The 23,298-nt window shown below is 37.8% G+C and overlaps 1 protein-coding gene across 1 annotated transcript in view; it reads right to left on the reverse strand.

Annotated features, from left to right (window-relative positions):
- The window catches only part of FAM13C (family with sequence similarity 13 member C), a 43,949-nt gene that overhangs the window by 2,117 nt on the left and 18,534 nt on the right, over nucleotides 1-23,298 (reverse strand). The window contains exons 5-12 of the mRNA XM_090144832.1: nucleotides 17,310-17,460; nucleotides 12,666-12,876; nucleotides 11,829-11,967; nucleotides 10,344-10,425; nucleotides 8,845-9,056; nucleotides 3,245-3,340; nucleotides 1,797-1,996; nucleotides 567-668 (exon numbers count right to left, since the gene is read on the reverse strand). Of these exons, the coding sequence (XP_090000958.1) occupies nucleotides 567-668; nucleotides 1,797-1,996; nucleotides 3,245-3,340; nucleotides 8,845-9,056; nucleotides 10,344-10,425; nucleotides 11,829-11,967; nucleotides 12,666-12,876; nucleotides 17,310-17,460 (1,193 nt within the window). The remainder of the gene's footprint in view (nucleotides 1-566; nucleotides 669-1,796; nucleotides 1,997-3,244; nucleotides 3,341-8,844; nucleotides 9,057-10,343; nucleotides 10,426-11,828; nucleotides 11,968-12,665; nucleotides 12,877-17,309; nucleotides 17,461-23,298) is intronic.

A 23,298-nucleotide genomic window follows, 5' to 3' on the forward strand; every position in this document is an offset into this window, starting at 1 on the left:
TAATTACTTAATTCTGAAATATGCAGAGAAGTTATTAGGCAGTACTTTGAAAAATGTTGCCAGCACATATCCCCTGCAGTTTTTAGCAAACAATTGCATTAAATGACAGGAGGAACATAAATGCAGAGTGAAAAGTATCTAGTATTTCTGCATGAAGGAAACTGTGGTTTCAGTTTTTATATCTGCCCTTTTAGATATGGTCAAACTGCTCCATTTAGTCTCTGAAGACTGACAACTTCAGAAAGACCATTAGCAAGATTCTTTGTGCCTCAGGAAAGATCCTGCAGTGAAACAAACACTGGACAGTTTATGCCCATTACAAGCATGTTCTGGGATGATCCCATATGTAGAAGGCAATCAGGGATGCCCACATCCCAGAGGAGCTTAGCAAGGGTCTGGTCATCTTCACAGAGACCAGGCACCTCCATGTTATCTTCATGTCTCGGGCTGCAGCTCCTTTGGTTTTTCCACATAAGAGTACCTTATGGTACTCTTGGAAACAAATGCATCTACCTGGGTACCCAAAGAGGAAAAGGGGAAGGGCATTTGTCAAGTTGATTATTTACCTTCCTGTCTGCTTATAGAATTGTTCTTCAAACTCTCTTAAAGCTTTACGAAGCCTTTTCTTGTCTGCTCTTGTTTCTCGGAGATGTTCAAGCAGAACAGGCCTGTAAAACAGAGACAAGACCACGAAACGCCCATGTGCCTTGACTGACTGTAAAAGCTGTGGTTTGGGGTAATAGGCAGGCCCTGCTGTGGGCCATGGCAGGTGTTCATCTCAGTGCCTCAAGGCATGACAACATATCCCACCAGGTATGGATATGCAGCTGTACAAGCATATGTGATTAAACAGTTATGTTCCTTCCTGTTTACTAGTGCTAGGTCTCACTCTTCTAATAAAGGTAGAGACTGTGGACAAGATGGTAAGAAAAATCTTCAGGAGTAAAGCTTGTTACTGGCCTCAGTCCTGCATGGACGGGGCTCAGTGGCTCACCACAATCTCTTTATATTCATTCTCTCCCTGAATAAAGTCACACAGCCAAGACCTGCACTGAAAAGCAGCTGTTATTAAATATTGCTGTGATTCAGTGGAATCAGTGCTAATGGTACCTAGAATCAACTTTTTATTTTTTCTTAATTTTTTGAAGGACGTGTTTTAGTAGGCATTATTTGGACAATAAGGTTTTTTTTTTAAGCAGAGTAATAATTTTCTTAGTATACTATATCCCTACTATTTTTTTTTTTTTTGTAAGAATACAGCATGAAGAAATATATCACAGCATTTGAACACAGAATGCATAGTTGTGTTACATAGAAAAAGACTTTTTTTTACTTTCCATTTTGGTAGTGCCTAGTAGGTTTCGTTTCTGCATCTCAGATACATCAGTGAAAACACAAGAAAAATATCCCATAAGCTCTGAGAATATACCTGTTCCTAGAAGGCATATTCTTCAACAGGTTTCAGGGCTGATTGATAACAGCCCATGTGTATCTAGAGACCTGCTGTCTCATGCAACCTGGAATTTTTAAATGCAAATCTTGTGATGTTTATGTTTTGTTTTTAATGGAAAGCAGGAGGGCACTGTTACCATTTCAGGGAATCCAGAAGCTAGTAAATACACTTCTGCAAGGGATAAAATTATTTTACACACACTGAATGGCCTTCTCGAGGCCACGTAACACATATTTCTTTCTCCTATCTAGTAGGTACGGGTCATGCATTTACAAATTGTGCTTCATTTATAAAGCCTATACAAAGCATTTTAAAATGTCTATGACAAAAAGACAGAACTCACATGGTTGCCTCATGTAAATTGGACATAGATAAGGCTGTTTGTCTTAAAGTTTTCTTTTCATTTGGAGGTGAGACATATGCAGGCTCACTCTCCTCCTGAGAGTAACACAGGTGCTCATCGACAGGGAGGCAAGATATTGGACCAGATGATAACTCACGGCTGCTTTGAGAATGGTCTTCATCTGAGTCTTCTTCTTCCTGCTTGTAAAATATAAAGCATGATCAAATCAGTCATTTACAGAACACTGTAACAATTATTAAGATGACAACTCACAGAATTAGGCTGTAATTTCCTGGATGCATTGACTAAAAGATCACAGATGTTGCAAATTCTACCCAGGTCTACTTGAAACTGTTCATGAACACACTCATGGGGCTTGATGGGCTACTGGGTACTGTTCATAATTCAACAGGAGAGAATCTAGACCTGTTTCTGAGTAGCTCCAAATATTAATTTTCTGTTTACTCAAAAGCATTTGCAAGTTGAGAAGATTTAGAGAACATTCTGCATTTATGCAAGCAATGCTGGAACTTGTACTCCTCTTATTTACTATTTAATGTGTTTATCATACCTGGAAATTATGACTGTAATATGCACTGCAGATAGGTAGAGATTTTACATATGTTTTATAGCTACAAATGTGAACTACCAAAACACAGTGATGTTGCTGTCTTCCCCACACTCCTTCATCCTCAAAAGAAAAGCTGGGCTTTTAAATTGAATGCTTAAACATGAAATTCTGTGGAGCAAAACTAGACACAACACAAGAGACCTTTCAGTTAATTTTGAAATTAAATATCTGTGAGCACATGTACAGAGATTTCAACTGGGATTTTCAAAGAAATCTAAAGCTCTATTAACATCTATCAAGATAATAGTTTGTAATTTTTTTAATCGACCCAGCCAACTTCAAAATAGCCAGCCTCCACTATCTCTCCTCACAGGGAGACCAGCTATCACATGACTTCTACACATTATTAAATTATTACAAATGATATTTATGTGCTGTATGTTTAATACAAGCCTTGGCAATAAATAGAGATATCTACATCAGGATAGCACTTCATTTTCATTTTACGTAGGTTACATCAGCTGCAGTAGGAAACTCAGGCTGGGCTTCTGATTGTTCTCTCGTAATCCCAGCCCAGCATACTCAACTTTTGATAGTGATACAAAATAATACTTGTTAAATGGCCTATGATCTCTTGCCCAGTGGTTGAAATCAACTACATAAGGAACCATTACCTTGTATTATTGACCTCTGGAACGGTTGGAAGTTGAATTTTACAGTTTATTTCATCTAACTGAAATATTAACACCCTGTTTTAACTAATGAGCAGATTATTCAAATAGCATTAGTTTCACTGCTGTCAAGTTGATGTACAGGCACAAATCAAACACATTTAGCGTGTTATCTTGACAACGGCTATGAATTCTTTCCAACTTACAATTGTGGTGATCAATGATGGAGTTGCAAGAAGTTTCTTGATAATTCTGTATCTGTCATAAAGAGGTTTCATAAGACTCTTTTCTTGTTTAGTTACCTAAGGAAAAATCATAATAAAATATTATCATCCAAAATTAAAAATAAAGAATAAATACGTTTTTCATTTGCTCCTGTAAAGCTGAGAAAAGTGTTAGAAAAGTATGACCTGATGTTTATTTACTTCTGAGGGCATTTCTCAGGAACTGTACTGCAAGGCATAAAAACAATTTATAAAAGGAACCGGGGCATAAATTTGTATGCTAGGCTGGGCTTCTGATTGTTCCCTCGTAATCCCAGCCCAGCATACTCAACTTTTGATAGTGATACAAAATAATACTTGTTAAATGGCATGGCATGTCATTGGTTGCTATGTCACACATCTGAAGCAGTGATTCTTGACGCTTCAACAGTTAATGTACAAGCATTATGAAAAATCTCTTCTGCATCCACACAGCTCTTTGAGAACAGAGATGCATCTATTCTGTTGGCTAATTCACTGGAATATCTCTGCTTGCACACTCACTGTCTCTGCAGGTTGTCATCCCCCCGTCTTAAAACAGCAGGAACATGAGCTTCCCAAGACACTGGATCTTTCCTAGGCTCTGCCAGCTCTGAAATGGGCATGGAGCCTGTGCTTGACACTAAGCTTGGGCCTTGCTGGCCTCACTTTCCTGCTGTTCCTGGTGCCCAGGATCCACATAGAATCTTCAGCCCTTTCCTGCAGGAAACTGTTAATCTAAATACAAGTATTAAAATTTTCTTCTTTAAGATGCATGATAATCTAAGTAGGCAACATTTAAATGTGCAGACAGTCTGCAAACTGTTTGTCTATTTTTAGGAACAACAAAAGGTAAGAATCTTGTCTGCATTCCATTTCCCTGCTTTAAAATCCTGATTGTCTCTGAGTTTCCTGTGACCTGAAGTCAGAGCTGTTTGGCAGATCCAGGATTCCTTTAGCAGCACTGACTATCTCTTTCCTTATTCAGTTAGCATCTTCTTTCTCAGACTCTTAGAGCTACCTCTACCTTTGGAAGAAATATTCTCTCTAAATCACAAGCTACAAAGCATGCTCTATTTTTCTCAGTCTTTGCATCTTCAAATCTCTTTCACCTTTATAGCAATAGTAAGTCAATTTCTTTCTTGGTCTCCCTAGGAAAAGTCATTTAGTCAGATCCCTTTCTATATACACTCTCCCACTCCTACAGTGAAAATATTGAAACCATTTTAATATTTTAAGTAAGTAATGCTGTGAAAAAAAGAAAAAAGAAAAAAAAGATGACAGGTCACACACAATCTGCCCTTGGTGAAGCCATGCTGGCTGTTACACATGTACTGTAACATCTCTTCCAGGAGGATCTCCTCCATGATCTTCCCAGGTATGGATGGACATGAGGCTTATCATCCTATAGTTTCCCATGTCTTCCTTTCTACCTTTTAAAAAATGGGTGTTATATTTCCCTTTTTCCCATCACCAGGGACATAACCTGACAACCATGGCTGCCATTGGCTGGCAAGAGATGACAAACAGGAAGTTTCAGCTATGCGAACACAACACATTAACAGAGTAGAATGACAGACTGACAATGTAATCTCTAAATGTCTAACCATTGTGATACAGTGATTAAAACACCCCAAAAGTTGAACATACTGGAAAACAGTGCTATTTTTAAAATGAAAGGGAACAATAAGCAGGAATTTGTAGTTGGATAGCATGCATCTGTAGAACTGCTATGGAAAAGCTGCAGAAAATGCAGCACTTTACTAACAAAGGGAGGAGACTTAGGCTACTTCCCCAGTCACACTCATTGCTCTGCTGCATTAAACACCCCTTCTCCTGCAAGTGCTGAATTCCTTCTGCAGTGATGTTTCACAAGTGACGTGTTTTATTTGCTCAAAAATCACAATATAAATCAGTGGTAGCAGAAAGAGAAATGTTGATTTCTCAACAATGTGATTTATCAGTGTTGGTGATGATGTACCACTATGCTTGTGTTCTGTACAGAGAGCACGCTATTTAACTGCTGTTTTTTTTTTCCTTCCCTCCCTCTTCCCAAGAAAATCTGCTCCTAACATGTCCGTATTTTCATCTGGGTTGGAACAGGCAAGGAGCATGTGAAGCTAATGTGATTTTCCACTGTCTGCCAGATCACGACAGATCTCTACAATTAGGGTTAACTGCTGGAAGGTTTGGAGCAGAGCTCCTCCACTGCAATGAAGTAATGCAAAGAATGATGGAGTTGGGGTAGGGGGATGCCTTTCTGCAGGAGGTCAGTGACCAGGTTTTTAATTGACAAATCAGAGAAATAATAATTAGCCATTTCTTTTCAAAAATATATAAAATTCTGAAGAAGTAATGCTCTTTCCTTGCTATTAACTTTGCAGGAACATAAACTTTTTTGATTGTTATCTAAATGCAAAAACAGAGAAAAACCTCTTGTTCTTAAAGATCTGCATGAGCTAATCACTCTGAAATTATTTATCATTCATATTAAAAGAAGAGCTGCTAAACTAGAATTCAGGAGTATTATAAAACAGCTAACTGTATTGCTTATTGCTATTTCTGCAATTAATACAAGATTCATTCTTTCAAAAACTATTAAGCCTGAAGCAGCTGAATGCTTAACAGGAAACAGAATGATCATTAATATTGATTTTACACATGAGAAACAATCTCAAGAGGGTTTAGCATTTGGGTTTATTTCATTAGCTCATTTCATTAGCAATCTCAAGACAGGTTTGCATTCAGCTGGGCTTAAAATGGCTGATAATTTCAAAATGAGAAAAGGCAAATTCCAGAATCGTCTTGGACATCTTCTGATTGTGAGCTGTGCGTAGCAGCATGAAATTCAGTGCTAACTATATAAAAATACTGCTTCATAGCTAATGAAAAGATAACAGAAAAAGGTCTATTATTTATTCAGGTTTTGTAGTTTGTCCTCTTTAGACATACAGGATGGTTTAGGATTCTAAACAACTGTGCCTCCCACCTTCCTCACATTTTATCTGCTATTTTATTAGGATGGTTGTTGTATACTTGATGAACAAAATAGAGCTCCAAATGACTTGATAAATTTGGACTAAAAATTAAAAAATCTGTGATTTATGAATCTTATTGTCAACAGTCAGTAAAATGTTTACTAAACCCAGTTTCACAAGTCACATTCAACTCTGCATCTTTTTTAAGGACACTCATTTCTGTTTTGGGGGAGAACAAGGCAAACTTGTATGGAAACACTACCATTGACTACCATCGCCCCAAGCAGTTAAATCTTCAAAACAAAACAAAAGAACAACCTAAAAACATTTAAACATTTAGCTACTCTTTAGCTTACTATTAGTCCAGTTCACATTCTGGTAGAGAATCTAAATTCTATACACAAAATAAAATATTGCACTTCAAATTAACAACAGTAACACAAAAGTTGCACTAGCTTAAGTGAAGCTCTTGATCTTTTTTCTAACCAGTAGACATCCTTGATTCATTTTTACATAACCATTCCTGTAAATCTTTCTGTCTCAAAAGACCAGAATCACTCATAACCGAAAATCAAAAATTTTAATGTTAAGCATAAGGACCTAATGACAAATTATTTTGAACTAGCTCAATTTGACATTCTATTATTCCTTTTCAAGCCTCTGTTCCCTATCAGCTTTGTATAAGTATTTTCAATCACCTTAACTAAAAAAGGATAGATCTTTCAGAAGGAAAGTAGTTGAGATATACAAATGAGTGTTTAAAAAAAAAAAAAGGGAAAGAAATATTAATTTGTGCAGACATTAAATTTTGATTACAGCTCTGCCATTGTACAGAATTAATCAAAAATGGAATGGGACCTGCAGCCAGTTTACTCTTGTACTCATAAGAGTTCTTCTTGATAGGTTTTCCTCACTGACATCTGTTTTGGTATCAGCTGATCTCTGCAGAACAATATTTTTTTTAACAACTAAAACTATTATCATGTAGTTTGTACTGTTGCGACTTAAGAGTACAAACAGGACTGCATGCTTTTGTTGTTCTTTTGTGTTTTCTTACAGGGGAGTTACGCTTGTGAAACCATTTTCCTTACATGTTTTCAAAAAGTAACCTATAAAAAGAAGGAATTAAAAAGTCAGCCATCCATGCAGAGCTCAAACTCTCAGCTACAGAAGTATGACATAGTTTTTGCACAGTAATTTTAATACAATAACCAGTTGTTAAGAATCAAGAAAAGAAAACAAATCAAAAATTACCTCTGCTGGGTACTTTGTGCTATTGAAATCTATCCTAAACCATTTCTTAGTGTTACAGTATTCTAGCACAGTTTAGTGTTTTGTTCTTTCTCCCTTCTCTTAGGCTCTCTCCCTCTCTCCATCCTCCCCCTTTTTCCTTCAGCAGCCAGCATCCAGATGTTTCTGAATGCACTGAGATTTCAGGTATCTTTGGGAACAGAATTTGTCATCTTTCTTGGTTATATACAGCACCAAGTATAGCAACATCATTTGACAGCAGAAACAGGAAAATGAAATAAAGCAACACAAAATAAAATAAGCTCTTGTATGGACAGTATGTTCTGTGGAACAGCTTTATACAGATTCTAAAATGTGTCAGTAGCATGGATGTACAGAATTTTAGAATAGGTATTCATTTGAAAAAATAATCAAGTCCCCAGCTGCGCAAGTGCATTTCATGGGATATTAAATCTTCTTTTAGACTGAGAAAAGTAATCGAGAATGTAGAAGAGCAGAGGCAATACAAACACAAGTAAGCATATCAACATCAGAGGGCAAAGCAGCCTGTACAGTTGTGCTGCCCACATGACATTAATGCAGGGCTATCAACTGGACAGATGTTTTCAGCATTACTCAGGTGAAAGGGGATCTTTACTGTCAAAATAACTTAGCACTTGTTCCTAATTTCTCTGCTTCAGAAACATTTGGGAGAGATCCACCAAGCAGACCTGCAGGTTTATTGTCCACTATGAAGGGACCTTGTGGGTCCTGTGCAGGAACCAAAGCTAAGTCACCCTGTCTGCTATTAATGGCCTTTGTACATTTGAATTCTGCAATGGAAGACTAAGCAAAACACACTTTGTTACACCAGTGAGGACTGACTTAGTCACTGCTTCAGCCAATGGCCCAGGAGCCAGAAAAGCCTCCTACTCTGTCCACAGGGAACACTTTGAGAGACTGAGATTGTGTGGGTGGTTTAATGGGGGAGAAGTCTTGGTCCCTCATTACAGCAAAGTTTCTGTGGACTCAAAATAGGATTACATTTGCTTTCATCATTTTTGATACGCTGAAAGATGCTCTTCACATGCACACGACCTCAAGTAGGCAAGTCTGGCATATGATTTTTTACAACCATCTCTAAGCAAAAAGTGTTTGGCACTACTTGAAAAAAACTTCTTCACCTCATTGTCTGTGCAACTCTTCACAGAAAAATCACTTTGGAAAACTGCACTAGTGCAGTTAGAGAGAAAATGCCTTGCAGTGCCTGAGGGCACAGGTTGCATACCCATCCAGCAACTAATATCTGCTTCAGATGATGAAGTACTGTAAGAGACAACCGGATTTGTTAAATACCTTAATAGTCTCAGGAACATTGAAGTGTTGTCTTTTCTCCTTTAATTGTCTCAATACACTATCCACGGTTTCTTCTGCTGAAGGAGCTGGTTCCATGCTTGTGGCCTCCTGTGTCCTAGTCTCTATGGGGGTCCCAGTACTTTCACTACTATCCTTTCTTTGGGATGCTCTGGAGGTACAGTTTTGCTCTTCAGACATTCTCAGTTTCAGCTCTGAAAGGTAAATTATTTGCTTGTAAATAGGTGAGAAATATTTGCTAACAGATTTCCTGTGATGCTATAAGAAAAAAGCATCCTGACTTCCCACATGCAATTATTATAGTGCAGCTGTTTAGGACTTCTGGTGCAAGACCATGTGCAGGGTCTAGTATTTAATGGAAAACTTTCCAGAAGAAATTACTGAAAGATGAGTTTTTAATTCTTTACCACAATAACACCTTCTCTATCCAAATGAGATGTAAAATATAACAATAGGATTTAATTATTAATGTGAGTCCATCTATGAAAAAGAACTTTTAGATAATTTATGAATATCTTTAAGAAAATAAAAATTAATCAATCCTGGTTACATTCTCCCCAAAGGTAAGCATGTGATATACCCACAGATGTTCACAGAGCTGTATGTGGACAGTCAGGGCAAAATGTGACCCCCAAGACCAAATCAAATATCAGGGAAAGATCTCTTTCTACAATCAAATAAATAAAGGCTTTAGAGAAGCACAACCTCAGTCAGTACTATTACTAAGAAACTTTTAGCTTTGTAGTTTATTATTTGACATTAATTCTAGTTATATTAGACCAGCCAACACACACTCAGAAAATACTTCAAATAACATTGCCTTTTATATGAATGTTGGTATTTATGAAGGATGGTGTATGGGAACTGCTGAGTCACAGCCTGAACCTCTGATTAATCACCTGAGGCGAGCAATGAATCAGCCCTGGGAGCACAGGTGAAAGCAATTCACCTGTGCTGCAGGAAGGGGTGTAGCCTGGCTCCACCTCTCCTAGACCCATTTAAGAGCTGACTACCAGTAGGGAAGGATCTCTCTTTCTCTTTCTGGAAGATCTAATCCACTGGAGTTTCCTGAATGAGCCTATGATACGGGTAAGCCTCCTATTTATTCTCTTTGTCTCACTGTGATTGTCTTACTGTGCCTAATTCTCTTGCGTATTTCATTTTTATAACATCTTAATATCATTAAATTATATAATATTCCTTTATATAACTTTCATTGATTATACAGACGGATGATGTCTTTTACCCCTTCCCCTTTTTGCCTTGTTATGATAGCAAATTGACTTTGATCCTTGTTGTCAGGAATCAAGGCAAGTCATGTCACCTAATATCTTTGTTGTTATTAGAAGATTTATTGTCATGCACTAGAGAAAAACAAGCAGAGCACCAAGAATGGAGAACTAATTGTGAAATATTCCAGGTACACTCGTGCTGCTTTGAAATGCTTTAGCATTAAATTGAAATAACACACTATTATGTACCTTTGAGCTGCTTACGACCTTTGGCCAAATCATTCATCCATTTTAGAACTTCAGGATTGGAAGTCTTGTCACCATGTGAGGGCTGAATATGAAGTACAAAGGAAGGAGGAAAAAAAGGAGGAATTGAGAATTAAACAGTACAGAAAAAAATAAAAAGGTCTGAAGAGATAGAAACACTCATAGAATGCTACAGATGTCCACATTTCCAGCTATCATGTGCATATTTCCAGATACAGTGTCACACAGACCATTTGGCTTGATCTCAATACAAGCTTATTGTGGTTTATCTCTCCTCAAAGTGGCACAGTGCTACATGGGTCTGAGTATTTTGGTTCTGATCCTAAAAAAAAAAATTTAAATCCTTGACTAATTGGGTAAGTAATTTCAATTACTTCAAGAGGACTGATAAAATGCCTGATGTTTGTCACTTCCCTAAGGAGAAACCTGCTGCAGGATGTAGGATGCCAACTGATGCACTCTACCCTTGTAGGGATAAGCCTTACTTCCTTTACAACAATAATTCTTTTGGGAAACAGCACTTCAAATGTTTCAGCTGAACTGTTTAACTAGTTGGAAAAAAAATCCTATGCAACAGTTACAACAGTTCTTACTTCACATTTAGAAATTGCAAATCAAATTAATAATTAAAATTAATTTACACTGAAACATTGAAATTCAGGTATTTTATGTTATAAAACTGTTTTGCAAAATAAAACCTTTGAAATAATTTCTTTGCTGCTCACAGCACGATGACTGTTAATGAAATTTTACTCACATTATGGTACCTAATGACCATAGGATAGGACAATTCACTGACATACGTTTAGGTTTGCAGTCACTGATGAGATCACAAAGTAGTATTACAATTTGTTCAATTTTTAATTTTAGCACAGTCATAACACAAATTTCCCTGTTTCATACTGGACACGACCTTAGCATTGTGATGTTTTGTGTTTACACTACCTTGTTCACATTAAACAAACTAGCTTGATAATGAGCAATGGTCTTGCATACACTGCATAGTCTCCAGCGTCGCCCCATCAGCAACACATCACAATTGATATTTCTTTTATTTCTTCCATCAGCTTCTATAGAGCTCTATGTTTTGGAAGTTTAAAGGAATCTTTGTAAAAGAAGGCCGAATGATAATTTCCAAGCAAATGACTTAACCATGAAGTAAATAATTGGCTTTTCATCTTCTGAATCACTTTAATTTGTAAGCCTATCAGCTATGTTTAAGTGACTCATGCTTCTCACACATGTAGAAGATGCCTGTTTTGTAATAAAGGTAATACAAAGAAATCACAAATTTGTCTCAGAGCTACTGAATACACAGAAAGATGATAAAATATATTCCTTCACTGATAATTTTCCCATTTTACCAAAAATACCTTTTATCTTACTGTTGTGCATAATTCCAAACACGCTGGGATTTCTCCCTGCCTTTTGCAGTATTTCCCTTTATCTACTCAGTGATTTTCTTACCAGGTATTTTTTTTCTTGCTCAAACTTTTCTTCATACTTCCTAATTTTTCTCTTGAGACTCTGAAGATGCTTGGTAAGTTGTGCTACTGTTTGGGGTTCTTTGCACTCTTCACAATTACATCTAGAAGAACTTCTTGGTCTGCAAAAGCCAAAAGCATAGTAGCTCTATAAAAATGGCCAAAATGCTCTGTGTCTTTTTTCAGACACACTTAACATTTTCTTAGCACATCAGAATCTACACATAGGTTCTTTCACAGGTTAGAGAGAGTTTAGTTTTATAAAGCTAGCATGAAATAATTGTTTTTCCTTGAGGGTACTCACACAATATGCTAATATGTTTTAAATACTACTTTCTCTAATTAATTTTTGAATTTCTGAATATTTTTCAAAAAATGTTTGTAATTTTTTATAATTACAAGTCAACAGAATTGATTATTTACATGCAGTTGATGTTGTTTCTGACTGAAACTCATGTCTTGATTTCTGGAGGTCACATATTGCTCAGATATTCTATGACACTCATATCTAGTAAATTTTTGTACTTCAATAACCCTCTCTACTTTACATTCACTTAACAGAATCGCTACTTGACTAAATTTTATATCTGTCACTACTTAACTGTAATTAACAAAGACTTCAAACAATGTTACACTAAGTTATTTGCGAAAAATGCTAGATCCCATTTCTTATATTTCAAATTAACCATGCCAAAATACACTACAACATGAAATCTTCTTATTTATAACACAGGACTAACCGAGAGACCAAAAGAGTCAAAGATCATGCATTGTTAAAAATGAATTTAAAATACAGTTACATTTAAATATACTTTCTTACATCATGAAAGGTTGAGCGCTCGGTGGAGAAGGGGCAGATTCTGGGTCTAGATTAAATCTCTGGCTTTGGCTAAAGATAGAGCAGCGTGGCGACAAAAGAGGATTGTCTCCATCAGTAATGTGATACAGCAGTCGACTGGTTCCTAGGGAGCGATGTTCTTGTGGGCTGCTGTCCATGTCATTCTGCCAGCCTCTGTGGGCTGGTAAAGGCTCTAGAAAGAAAGACAGAACACTGTATTTGAAGGTCATTCGTTAGGTACAGCTACTTAGATAAACAGTAACCTGTGCATATAGAAGGATTAAAAGTGCAAGTACCCAAAGTAAACATAGCAAGTGTTTCAACAGAGTACCTTGAACATAATACTAAGAGTGAGAAAATACAAAGAATACAAAGGACACTTACTGGCTTAACATACAGTGTCTTTGAGGACCACAGGAAAAAGCGGGTGCTTTCTAACTATGAAGTATAATATAAAGATGGACAGTTTCCCAGAAGAGAAACATTAATTAGACTTTTATAAATATTTGTTTTTGAGAGTTCCCAAAGCAGAAGATAAATATACAGAACAAAACTTATGTTGTGATGTAGCATTTTTGTCCTTTGGTCAGTGGAAAGGCAGAACACAAATATTGTATTTCCTGATGCTAAGAACCTTGAATGTTGTTTGTAGTTTCCTAATTGCATTAGGTTTTGAGATTGCATGCATACAAGTCTAAAGAACACTACACACGAAAACAAAAATAATAAGCAATCACATTCACAGTAGTTACTCAAATTAATATGCAGTAACTGCTCCTTGGAAGAGTCACACTCACAGTACTATGTTAATACTGTCTTTGACCGTAAATGGAAACCACCTCAGCTGCCTCAAGAGATAAACTTTGTTTTTTAAAAATGATTAAGCTAGAAATCAGAATAATTTATTCTGTTCTGAGAACTTAGGAACTGCTGAACCATATCAAATTGATTGTGTTCATGAGTAACATGGAAAATGATGGGCACGTTATGGAGCCTACTTCTACGGAATGCCAAGTGTTCATCTTCCCTTGCATGTTCCTGGGGAGAACCACTGAATCTTCTTCCTCACCTTCAGTGGGTGAAATGGGTGAAGATAATCTGGCCTAGTTGATATTTTCACTATCAGATGACTGTGCTTGAAAACAGATTATGCTTCTAGGGAGAAACCCCACATTTTATTAAGTTCTCCGCCAAAAACAATAAGTGTGTGTTAAAGCAAAGAATGTGTGTTCTTTCCCAGATTTCTCTGTGTTAATCTCCACAGTACCTATCACTTTGTTTCAGCCAAGTTATTTTATCCTATAAAGCCATGTATACATACATTGTATGTGCCTTTGAATGCACATCATTTGCTATTTTCAGGCAGCATGCATGCCATTTCAAGTCAGTATCATGTCTGCAATATAACATGCATTCTAATATATTTTGCAGAATCCTTTTAGACTTTTATTTAATAAAAGTGCACAGAAAAAAAAAAAAACAAAAGAAGAGAAAAAAACCAACTGTACGTGATTTTTTTCCCCATGAAAGCTAGCAGATCTAGGAAAGTTCTTTAACCTTCACTTTCTTTGCATTTTCACCCATTTACATAGGACACGATACTCCTACGGAGAGTAGGTATATCCTTCAGGATTTCAATGGAACCTTTGTAATACACTTTATTTCACCTCTGCCCAATAGATTCTGGAGCTATAAATCTGTACTTCTGCACTAGGATGTTGGGGGCACATTGGTTCTAAGTGGAACTCTTCATAAAAATCAATTGTTGATTTGAAAAGTAATAGAATAGCCTAAAATATAATTGTTTAAATTTAAATAGTTGGACAGTATCCAACTGTTTTTGCTTTGCTGACAACAAAAGTCTAACTGTATACTGCATAATCACAGTTTAGTCTATCATACAAAAGTTACATGTGACTTTTGTGTCTGTAAGTTCATTTACTTCAACAGCACCATCAATTATAATTACATTGAGCATTTTATCGCAGTAAGACAGTGTGGGTGATTATTAATTCTAACCTAGCATCTTTCCTCTAATTACTTCCTACTCTGTTGGTAAAATTCACCTCTTAAAGATTTGGGAGCAACTCCCAGAAGTTCTAAACGGAGTATGAGGTTTAAATCTTCCCAAAGAGAGATCCAGAAAGGCACCTGGGTGAAGCATAGATATGATATTGTACCAGCCAGAGGAAGTTATTTACACAGACAATGTACAGTCATAAAGACTGGAATAAAAGCTGTTCTGCAAACAAAAGTGCAGTTAGTTTCTGGCAATTAATCTTCTCTATTACACATTCTATGGCCACATGAAAGGTCTTAGACCCAACCGTATCATACACCAGATGCACTGAATTGCTGTGTACAGTCCAGAAGTCATGAAAGTCATGACTACTTATTCATTTACATGGCCAGCTTCACTTTTAATTATATTTAAGGCTGTTGTCCTGATTCAAGACCTGTGCAGATTCTAAACACGACACTGTTATTTTATGAGTAACATACATACTAACCCAGTGTCTACATGTGTCTGACCTAATTTCAGCCTCTATTTTTGCTCAAACTAGGAAACATAGCCACAGCTAGCCAAGCTCATATGTTGCCCCTTAGCATGCATCTGCTCTGTGTCATTTATTCAGTCCAGCTTGCCACGGGCAAGTGCTCACCAGAGGATTTAAAGCCAGTATCTAGTACTCTATAATAGGCAGTAAGCTTAATAATGTGGACTTCAATCATATAATACAGATTGTCTGATACATATATCTGTGTTTAATTTAAGTAAAATAATAATACATCATCTGTTATATATAAAAATAAATACTCTGATAGTACTAACACTCCAATTGAACACTCTAATGTGTTTCAATGTGTGTCAACATTTGTGACATATGTGAATGCAGCAGCTCTCTGCTCAAGTCACATGTATACTTATATCCAAGAACTGTAACTTACTTTCTACTTTTCTTTTTTTCCCATTAAAAAATCTTGCTTAGTAACCCCTTGCAATTCTTTATGGACTTATTTTGCCAGCTCTAATTCAAGTTTTTCCATATCCAAATGGAAACTGCTGACTTGCCTCAACAAGATTTACCACTGATCCCTTAAAATTTGCACTGGGAGTAGCCTCTCTTTTTAACAAACTGCTGGGGCTTCATTCAACCACACATATAAATGCATATGTATATACTTTATAAAATACATTACACAAGCATATTTATATTAAAAATAATATATTTCTACATTGTACTTTTTTTTTCTGTTGCCTGATTCGCTAAGCAAAGGCTAATAATTAGAATGATGGTGAATATGGTGCATCCCCTAAATAGTCTGCTTCTAGCCTAGGGCAAATCTCTGGACCTCCATCCAAATTCAACCTGAAAAAGCCAAGAGTCTCATGTGACACCTGTACCTAAACTGAATGAATCAGATTTCATTAGTAATTTAAGAGACAGAATTAAGACAAGCTCTGTCTATAAAAAATAGGAGCTCAATAAAGAAAATTTGACCCCCCACAGCACAGGTGTTAGCATGGAGAGTCCATTAAAATCCATTTAAATAAGTGAACTTTAACTGAAGCACAAGTTTGAACTGCCAGAGTGACAGAGCATGCTCTAGACTGCATGGCAGGAATGCTACATCATCCAATACTTGTGTGTGTATGCTTTATAATAATTTGGATTCTACTTATCATTTCATTTATTTTTCCAATACAAACATCAAACTCAAGTACATATTAATGCTATAATTTGTTCTCTTTTTAGGTATTTAACTTGCTGTTATTTCTTGCTGAAAATTCTAAGCAAACAGCTTTAGAAGTAAGTTATTCTGAACCCAGCATTTATTCAGATATAACATGTCAACTGCATAGCAATTACTTACCTATCTGCTTTAATTTGAACCATATATGGTCAACAATTTAAGTGCTTGTGTATTCGTGTCACTTGTCTGTGAGATGTATTAGTCATATTGCCTTTGACCTATTTTTCATGAACTGTGATTCCTCTCCTGAGCATCACGACTATCAACCCAGTGACTAGTAGCTATGAATTGACAAAAATAGTGCAGAGCCTTAGGGCTGTTTATTTGCAAGGACTGGTTTCATACTGAGGAACGAGAGAGAGGTAACACACCACAATTTGCCCAGATGAGTAATAATAGAGAATCATGAATGATTAAAATGCACATGCTGTAAAACTCACCTTCACTATCTCTCTGCTGATGCATTAAACTAAAATCAATAATAGGAGAAATGAAGTGATACTGGTCTGACAAAGAGAACGACAAAAATAGAATTACATGATATGGCAGATGATCTCACACAATACAGACACAGGAAACAAAAAGCATAAATTCATTTGAATAAATAACAGACAAACTAAAAAGAATCAGGATTCTTAAAATCTATTTGAAAAGTCAGATTCCCTTGCAGAAAGACAGAAGGCTATAGCCATTTATTTGTGCTCTTTTAACATGTATCACCCGTTTTTACATTAGCATTTGCATCAGGAAATGGTGCTTTGCATCAGCTCGGCACTGTTTCCCAGAGGACTGCAAATCTGAGATTAGACTGCAAGTCACAAGGCTGTTTTATAATTGCAAATGAGAGCACATCATGACACGATCCCTTACCTCCACTACTGGCCCCATCAGCTTGCACATTGGTTTGGACTGATGAAGGGGCTGGATCCTTGGGTGCCGGCAGCTGGGGAGTTTCCTCCTGGGTTGGCAGAAATGCAGAGCACAGATCGGTTTCGAGGGCTTGTAGCTTCAACAAAGAATTCTGCAGACAAAAGCAGAACATTTGGCTAGATAGAGAGCAACAGAATACAGCGATAGCTCTTCAACTCACTGAGCCCATTAGGAGCGCCTGCAAAGGGGTGTTCCACTAGCAGCTCTGAAGATGTACAAAAGAACAAACATGCACTATTCCATGAGTTTCTTCACTTCTGGTTATTTAAGTCCCAATTTAAATGGATTATTCATGACACGTGGGAAAGATGACATCGTCAGCAAAAGACAATTTATTCTAGGAAGCCAAACTGAGATGGTGTCCCTTTTTTCTTGGTCCTGAAGCAATACACTAAGTAAGTAATTCATTCATTGGGCTGACATCACGATCTGATGACATTATGTCCCTCCCAGTTTACCATTCATGAAAAAAAAAGTCTCCCTCTTCAGCCTATTGTGCACTACACAGCAGTGAACAAAGAGTTACTGAGAACACGCTGCCTCATGGGATTCTTGGAAGAGATATTATTTAATTGGCTTTTTTAGAGATAGTTCCTTATGTAGACATCGCTTTTATGTACGTGGCTGCTGCTTCTGCAAGGCAACCAGATCATTTCCTATCTGCTGCAAAGGCAAAATTAACAGATTGTTGTCACTTACTGCAGACAAATCAATGGGGACAAGGCTAGTTACCTATAACATCACTCCCAGCTACACTGTCATGTTTGGTCCATTTCTCATTTTAATCTTCAATGCTGCATGCAATACTCAGCTGTACAATCTGACACAAGCATCTTGCTATGATGCAAATGCTGTAAAAGCCCTAATCACCATTCAGCTGGGTGAAGTGAGTCACTATTGATACTAAATGTATTCAGCTTCCCTTTCTCAAGGGAAATAGAACTTGCAGCATAAAACAAAAACACATACAGCTGTTTTAATAATCACACAGCTGATGCATTCAGAATATACATAACATGTTAAACTGCCCACATAGAACATACTTACAAAGAGCATTTTCTGAAAGAAATGAGTTACAATACAAAGAAATTCCTTGAGTTTATACCCTAAAAAGGTACTTTCTCTACTGCATCAAAGATCTGAAATTAATGTATTAATTTAATGAAATAGTGAATTTATTTATTAGAGTAGCTTAATTCATCTGCACATTACTATTTAATCTTAATAGAGCACTTTTATAAGTTCAAGGGTGGCAGTATTTTTGGCTAAAAAAAAAAAGGCAAGTGAATTTGACAGGGAACAGCAGGGAAGACTTTCAGCCTTGATTTTTTTGTTCCTTACATAGAATTCAGGCAGTGAAAAGGGAATAGAAAGTAGCTTTTTCAGAGATACCTCAAAATAGTTTTGAAAGAGCAAAAAGTGTATTTTCCCCATGAAAATAAGGATGCTGTCTTGAAGGGATACTCATAGTGCTGGTTTGTGAAGAGTCTTCACAACATATCAGGCCTCATTTTCTACCACCTCTCACCTCAGCTAAATACTGTGGTTGCAGAATCACAACATATGGACAGTGTTTTACAGTTATTATTTGATTTACGGGCCAGGGAGGACTCTGATCAAAGAATCATAAAATGGCTTGAATTAGAATGGACCTCAAGGATCATCAGCTTCCAACCCTCTGCCACAGGCAGTGTTGCCAGCCACTAGATCACATACTAGATTAGGTTGCCCAGGGCCCCATCCAACCCAGCCTTGAACACCTCCAGGGATGGGGCACCTACAACCTCTCTGGGCAGCCTGTTCCTTCACCTCACCACTCTCAGTAAAAAGCTTCCCCCTCACATCTAATCTAAATCTCTCTTCCTTTGGTTTGAAACCATTCCCCCTTCTCCTGATCCCCGCACAGATCTTGTTGCAATGACTGTGTAGACAAGCACCCTTCCAGAGTTTTCAAAGCAGTCTCTAAGTCTCCTGGTAAGAAGAATATAGGTGAACGACTGACAAAAAACTCTAATCTTCTTAGACTTTGGCATTTGAATGAAAAATCCCTGATCAAGAAAATATATTCATTTGAATTTCTTATTATACATTACTTGTTAAACACTTCCAATTTCAACAATTTCAGCAATGTAATTCACTTGCTAGTTTGCATTCTGTTACTTTCTGTGATATTTTTCACCCAGTTGTGGAAAGTGGGTGGACGGCAAATTTCCAGCCACTGCCAAATACTAAAAAAATTCATGTAATAATAATAGAAATACCTTCTGTAATTTCTTGAATGTGCCCTTGACAGAGATTTGATGTAGGAAGAAAATAAGTAACTAACTTATACCATTTTGATGTTACCAGGGAAATGATGAATCTGGAGTATGCCATCAACCTCATCTCACTTTTAAAACACAGCTGAGTACTGGTACTACCAAAGCTCACCGTACAGGAAAAGCCACCAAACATTTGTGGGAACACACACAAAGAGACAGTTTTAAGCAGAGGCCAAGCAGAAAGCTACCTCATGTCACAGACTCACAGGCAACAAGAGCATCCTACTAAATGGCAGGGACACCCCTGCTGCATGCCCTGCCTCTCTGGGGGCTGCCCAAAGCACCAGCGCAGCCAGAGTTGTCAGGTGGATTCCACCATCCTGGGCCCTCTTCCCCTGTAGCCAGAGCAAAGTGTCCCCACATCTACACCTGCAGCCCACGCAGGGCAAGAGGATGTTCTGCGAGAGGGCAGCAGGTCATGTACCCACCCTCGTGCTTGCAGGGGTCAGGCCAACTGCTGGCAGAACTCAGGTGAGAAAGGAGGAAAGTAAAAGTCCTGCATGGCACACACTCAGCAATACACCCAGTCTGGAGATAAACCAGCCCGTGTACATCCTATTTACAGACCTCTCATGTTCCAGCACCTGCCTTTGGAGCCCAGCTAGGCCATCTCTGCTCCTGACTGTTTTAAAAGTGTTACAGACCACGTTAGAAGCAAATATGGACAGCTACAAGATACAAAGAAAGAGGGAGGTGTTAGTTCATGGTAGGTACTATCATAACTTCTGGTAAATTCTCCCATGAACGACTAGTATCACTGAAGTAATTTATCACATAGTAGAACAGCTAATTAACTCAGTTCAAATCCTTCCAATTTTATGCTCATTCCAATGTTATTCTGGTGCTTAACATTAGTATCACATAATAATTCTTGATTCATGCTAATGTAAATAAGAGGGCATTAATATTTAGAATGGATCCTTATGTTTCCTTGGAAAAAAGATATATATGACTGCCTCTTAGGTGCAGTACTTTGCAAGTCTGAAAAAGAAGCAATTAGAATAGCCATTATTATCGTCCCCTTGGAGTAACTGATAACTTGAGCTATACCAGTTTCACTAGAAGAAGAAATGAAATCCTGCATTTTTGCAAATCAAATATAATGGAAAAAATAAAGAACTTTACAAGTCCAAGGAAAACAGAAGAATGTGCAGTGTGGCATTTCTTTCCTGCTTGTAACTCCTGCCCCTGCTTTAAGAGAACAGTCATGAAGGTATCACACTCCTGGCTGCTGGAAAAAAAGAGAATACAAAAGGACAGCCATTGGCAGCAGAAGTTCAACCTGCAGTAAAGAAACCATCTTTACAAACAAGTCAGCTTGTAGTCTGAGCCCACCCCTCCCAGCCATCTCTCTTTCCAGGGGATTGTTGAAAACCAGGAGCTGAGGCCTTGGGGCGAGGAGTTATAGAGATGACAGATAACTTCTTACATCTAAAGAAAAATAGTTCACATCTGTACTTGCACTGCTTTATCACCCTGGAGAACATGACACTGAATGAATAAATACTCCCAATCTATCACCAAAATGCTCTGGCAAGGAATGGAAGACCTCTGAAATAGTTTATGTATTTTTTTCAGTTGGTGTTATCAGTAACTGTCTCTCCAGCTGGAGGTCCCTGCGTGAGGCTGGGCAGCATCAAAGCCACATGCTGTAGGTCAGCATGCCCAGTGGCTGCAGCCCAGAAGGAGGCAACGTGCCCAATGGCGCCTCACGAATCTCCCTTTTTGCACCAAGGGCTGTGCACCACCGCACCTGCTTATCAGCCCACAGCATAGAGCAGAAGGATGTGATGGCTGATTGAGAGTCATTGCTGTTAGAAATACTTCTTTCCCTGAAAATGCATTACTATAATCAGCTTCCTTTGATCTCTGGGGAAGGAAAAAGCATAACATGTTTAGGAACTGAGGAAAGGGAAGGAGAATGTGTTTACCACTCACATAGATCCTGCCCAGGTCTCAGGGAGAAGCAAAGCCTATGCTTGGTCCTTTCTGTGCAAATTCAGCTGCTCAGCCATGCACAGTCTTTCTGACTGCTGAGGATGGTTGCACCCTGCCCCTGGGCCTGCCCCTGCCCCAAGACTGAAAGGCAGCTGTTGGATTATATACAGTTTGCTGATGGATTTACTGGATTTATGGCATCGGCTGGAGTAGAGAAGTAGAGCAAGCCAAGCTTTCAGTATTTAATAGCCTTTGGAGTGACTCGTAGAGAGAAGAAACAGAGTAAATATCAGTCTGTTCAATTTCTTCACAGTGAGGAAATTAAAAGCAGCGCTGGAACAGTGACATACAAAAGCATCTCCCTTGCCTTTTAATCTGAGGGTTCAGGTTAAAACAAGATAGGCAAGATTTTACGTGAACATAAATAAATCCTTGGTATCTGCTAGGGCAATACTTGTATCTTGAGGCAAATGACATTTTCAATTCAAAACTTCCCTCATGGGTAACAAACAAGCAACAGTAAGATAGAACAAGATATACCCTGGGTCTGTATAATGTCGCCAGTGACTAGTGAGGAGAGACAGCGCTTTCTCTAATTCAAGAAGGGAATTTATTTTGTAATAATGCCTTTCCATTTAGGCTTGCAGGAGACCTGAGATATACAGCAATATAAGATTTTGCAAAGAAAGTTAGCACCACAGTGTGGCTGTGGCTCATTCCCCACAAATGATTTGCAACTCATTTTAATTTTTGAACTAATTATCTGTTTTAATATTTTTCTTTACTATTTTAGGGTTTTTTTAACTTTTTTTTTTTTATTATTTACTATAATATTTACCATGGAGTGATCCTTTGCAAGAATTTAAAATCTTGATATTTAAATCTTGTGTGAAGACAAGAGTGGACTCGATGATCTCTGTGGGTCCTGACTTGGGATTTTCTATGATTCTAGCTGTGGAAACTGGTGATATTTGCAGTGGAGCTTCTCAGAAGAAACGATAACAGTGATTTTTCCCAGAGCCTTAACTGGCTAGACCAGGGCTGAGAATTCTCCCTTACACTTGTCAGAGAAAGGGCCCTCCCAGTTATTATTGGGATTTTCAACAGTGAGCTGCACAGCAATGCAAAAGACACAAATGCAGAGGAAATAATTACAGCATTTTTTATCTGAATTCCTTTAAAAGGATGCAGGTAGTTTTCTCCTAATGAAATTCAGGCACATTACAGAAACAAAGCTGGTATTCTATGCTTTGGCAGCAGTAGATTTCCTTTTACACCCAATTCTTCCCCAGCACATCTGCCCCCATCTGCTTAAGATGTTGTCTTCTTAGGCTACACTTTAAAATATCATCTGGTCCTTGTTTACATCCCAGCACATTCACCGCTCTTGCAGAATTAAGCTTATATCTGCTAGTGTACAGCTACCCTGACTCATGGAAAATGCTTTATAATGTTTCCTACTTTGAGTAACTGCACAGCTTGCTTTTGGCCTCCTCTGTACTGCTTTGACTGTGACAGCCTATCTCAGACTCATCCACTGTTTGACTTGGTCTCAGAAACAGCTTCTTTGTCTTCTACTCATGAGTGCTCCTGCCATAATCGCTGTGAAAACAGCTCTTGTTTCAAGCATCACAGGTGTTATTTGGCTTTCCGTGCTTCCTCTCTTCACT

This window comes from Phasianus colchicus, chromosome 8, assembly GCF_987193195.1.
Source record: "Phasianus colchicus chromosome 8, bPhaCol1.hap1.1, whole genome shotgun sequence".
Lineage (NCBI taxonomy): Eukaryota > Metazoa > Chordata > Aves > Galliformes > Phasianidae > Phasianus > Phasianus colchicus.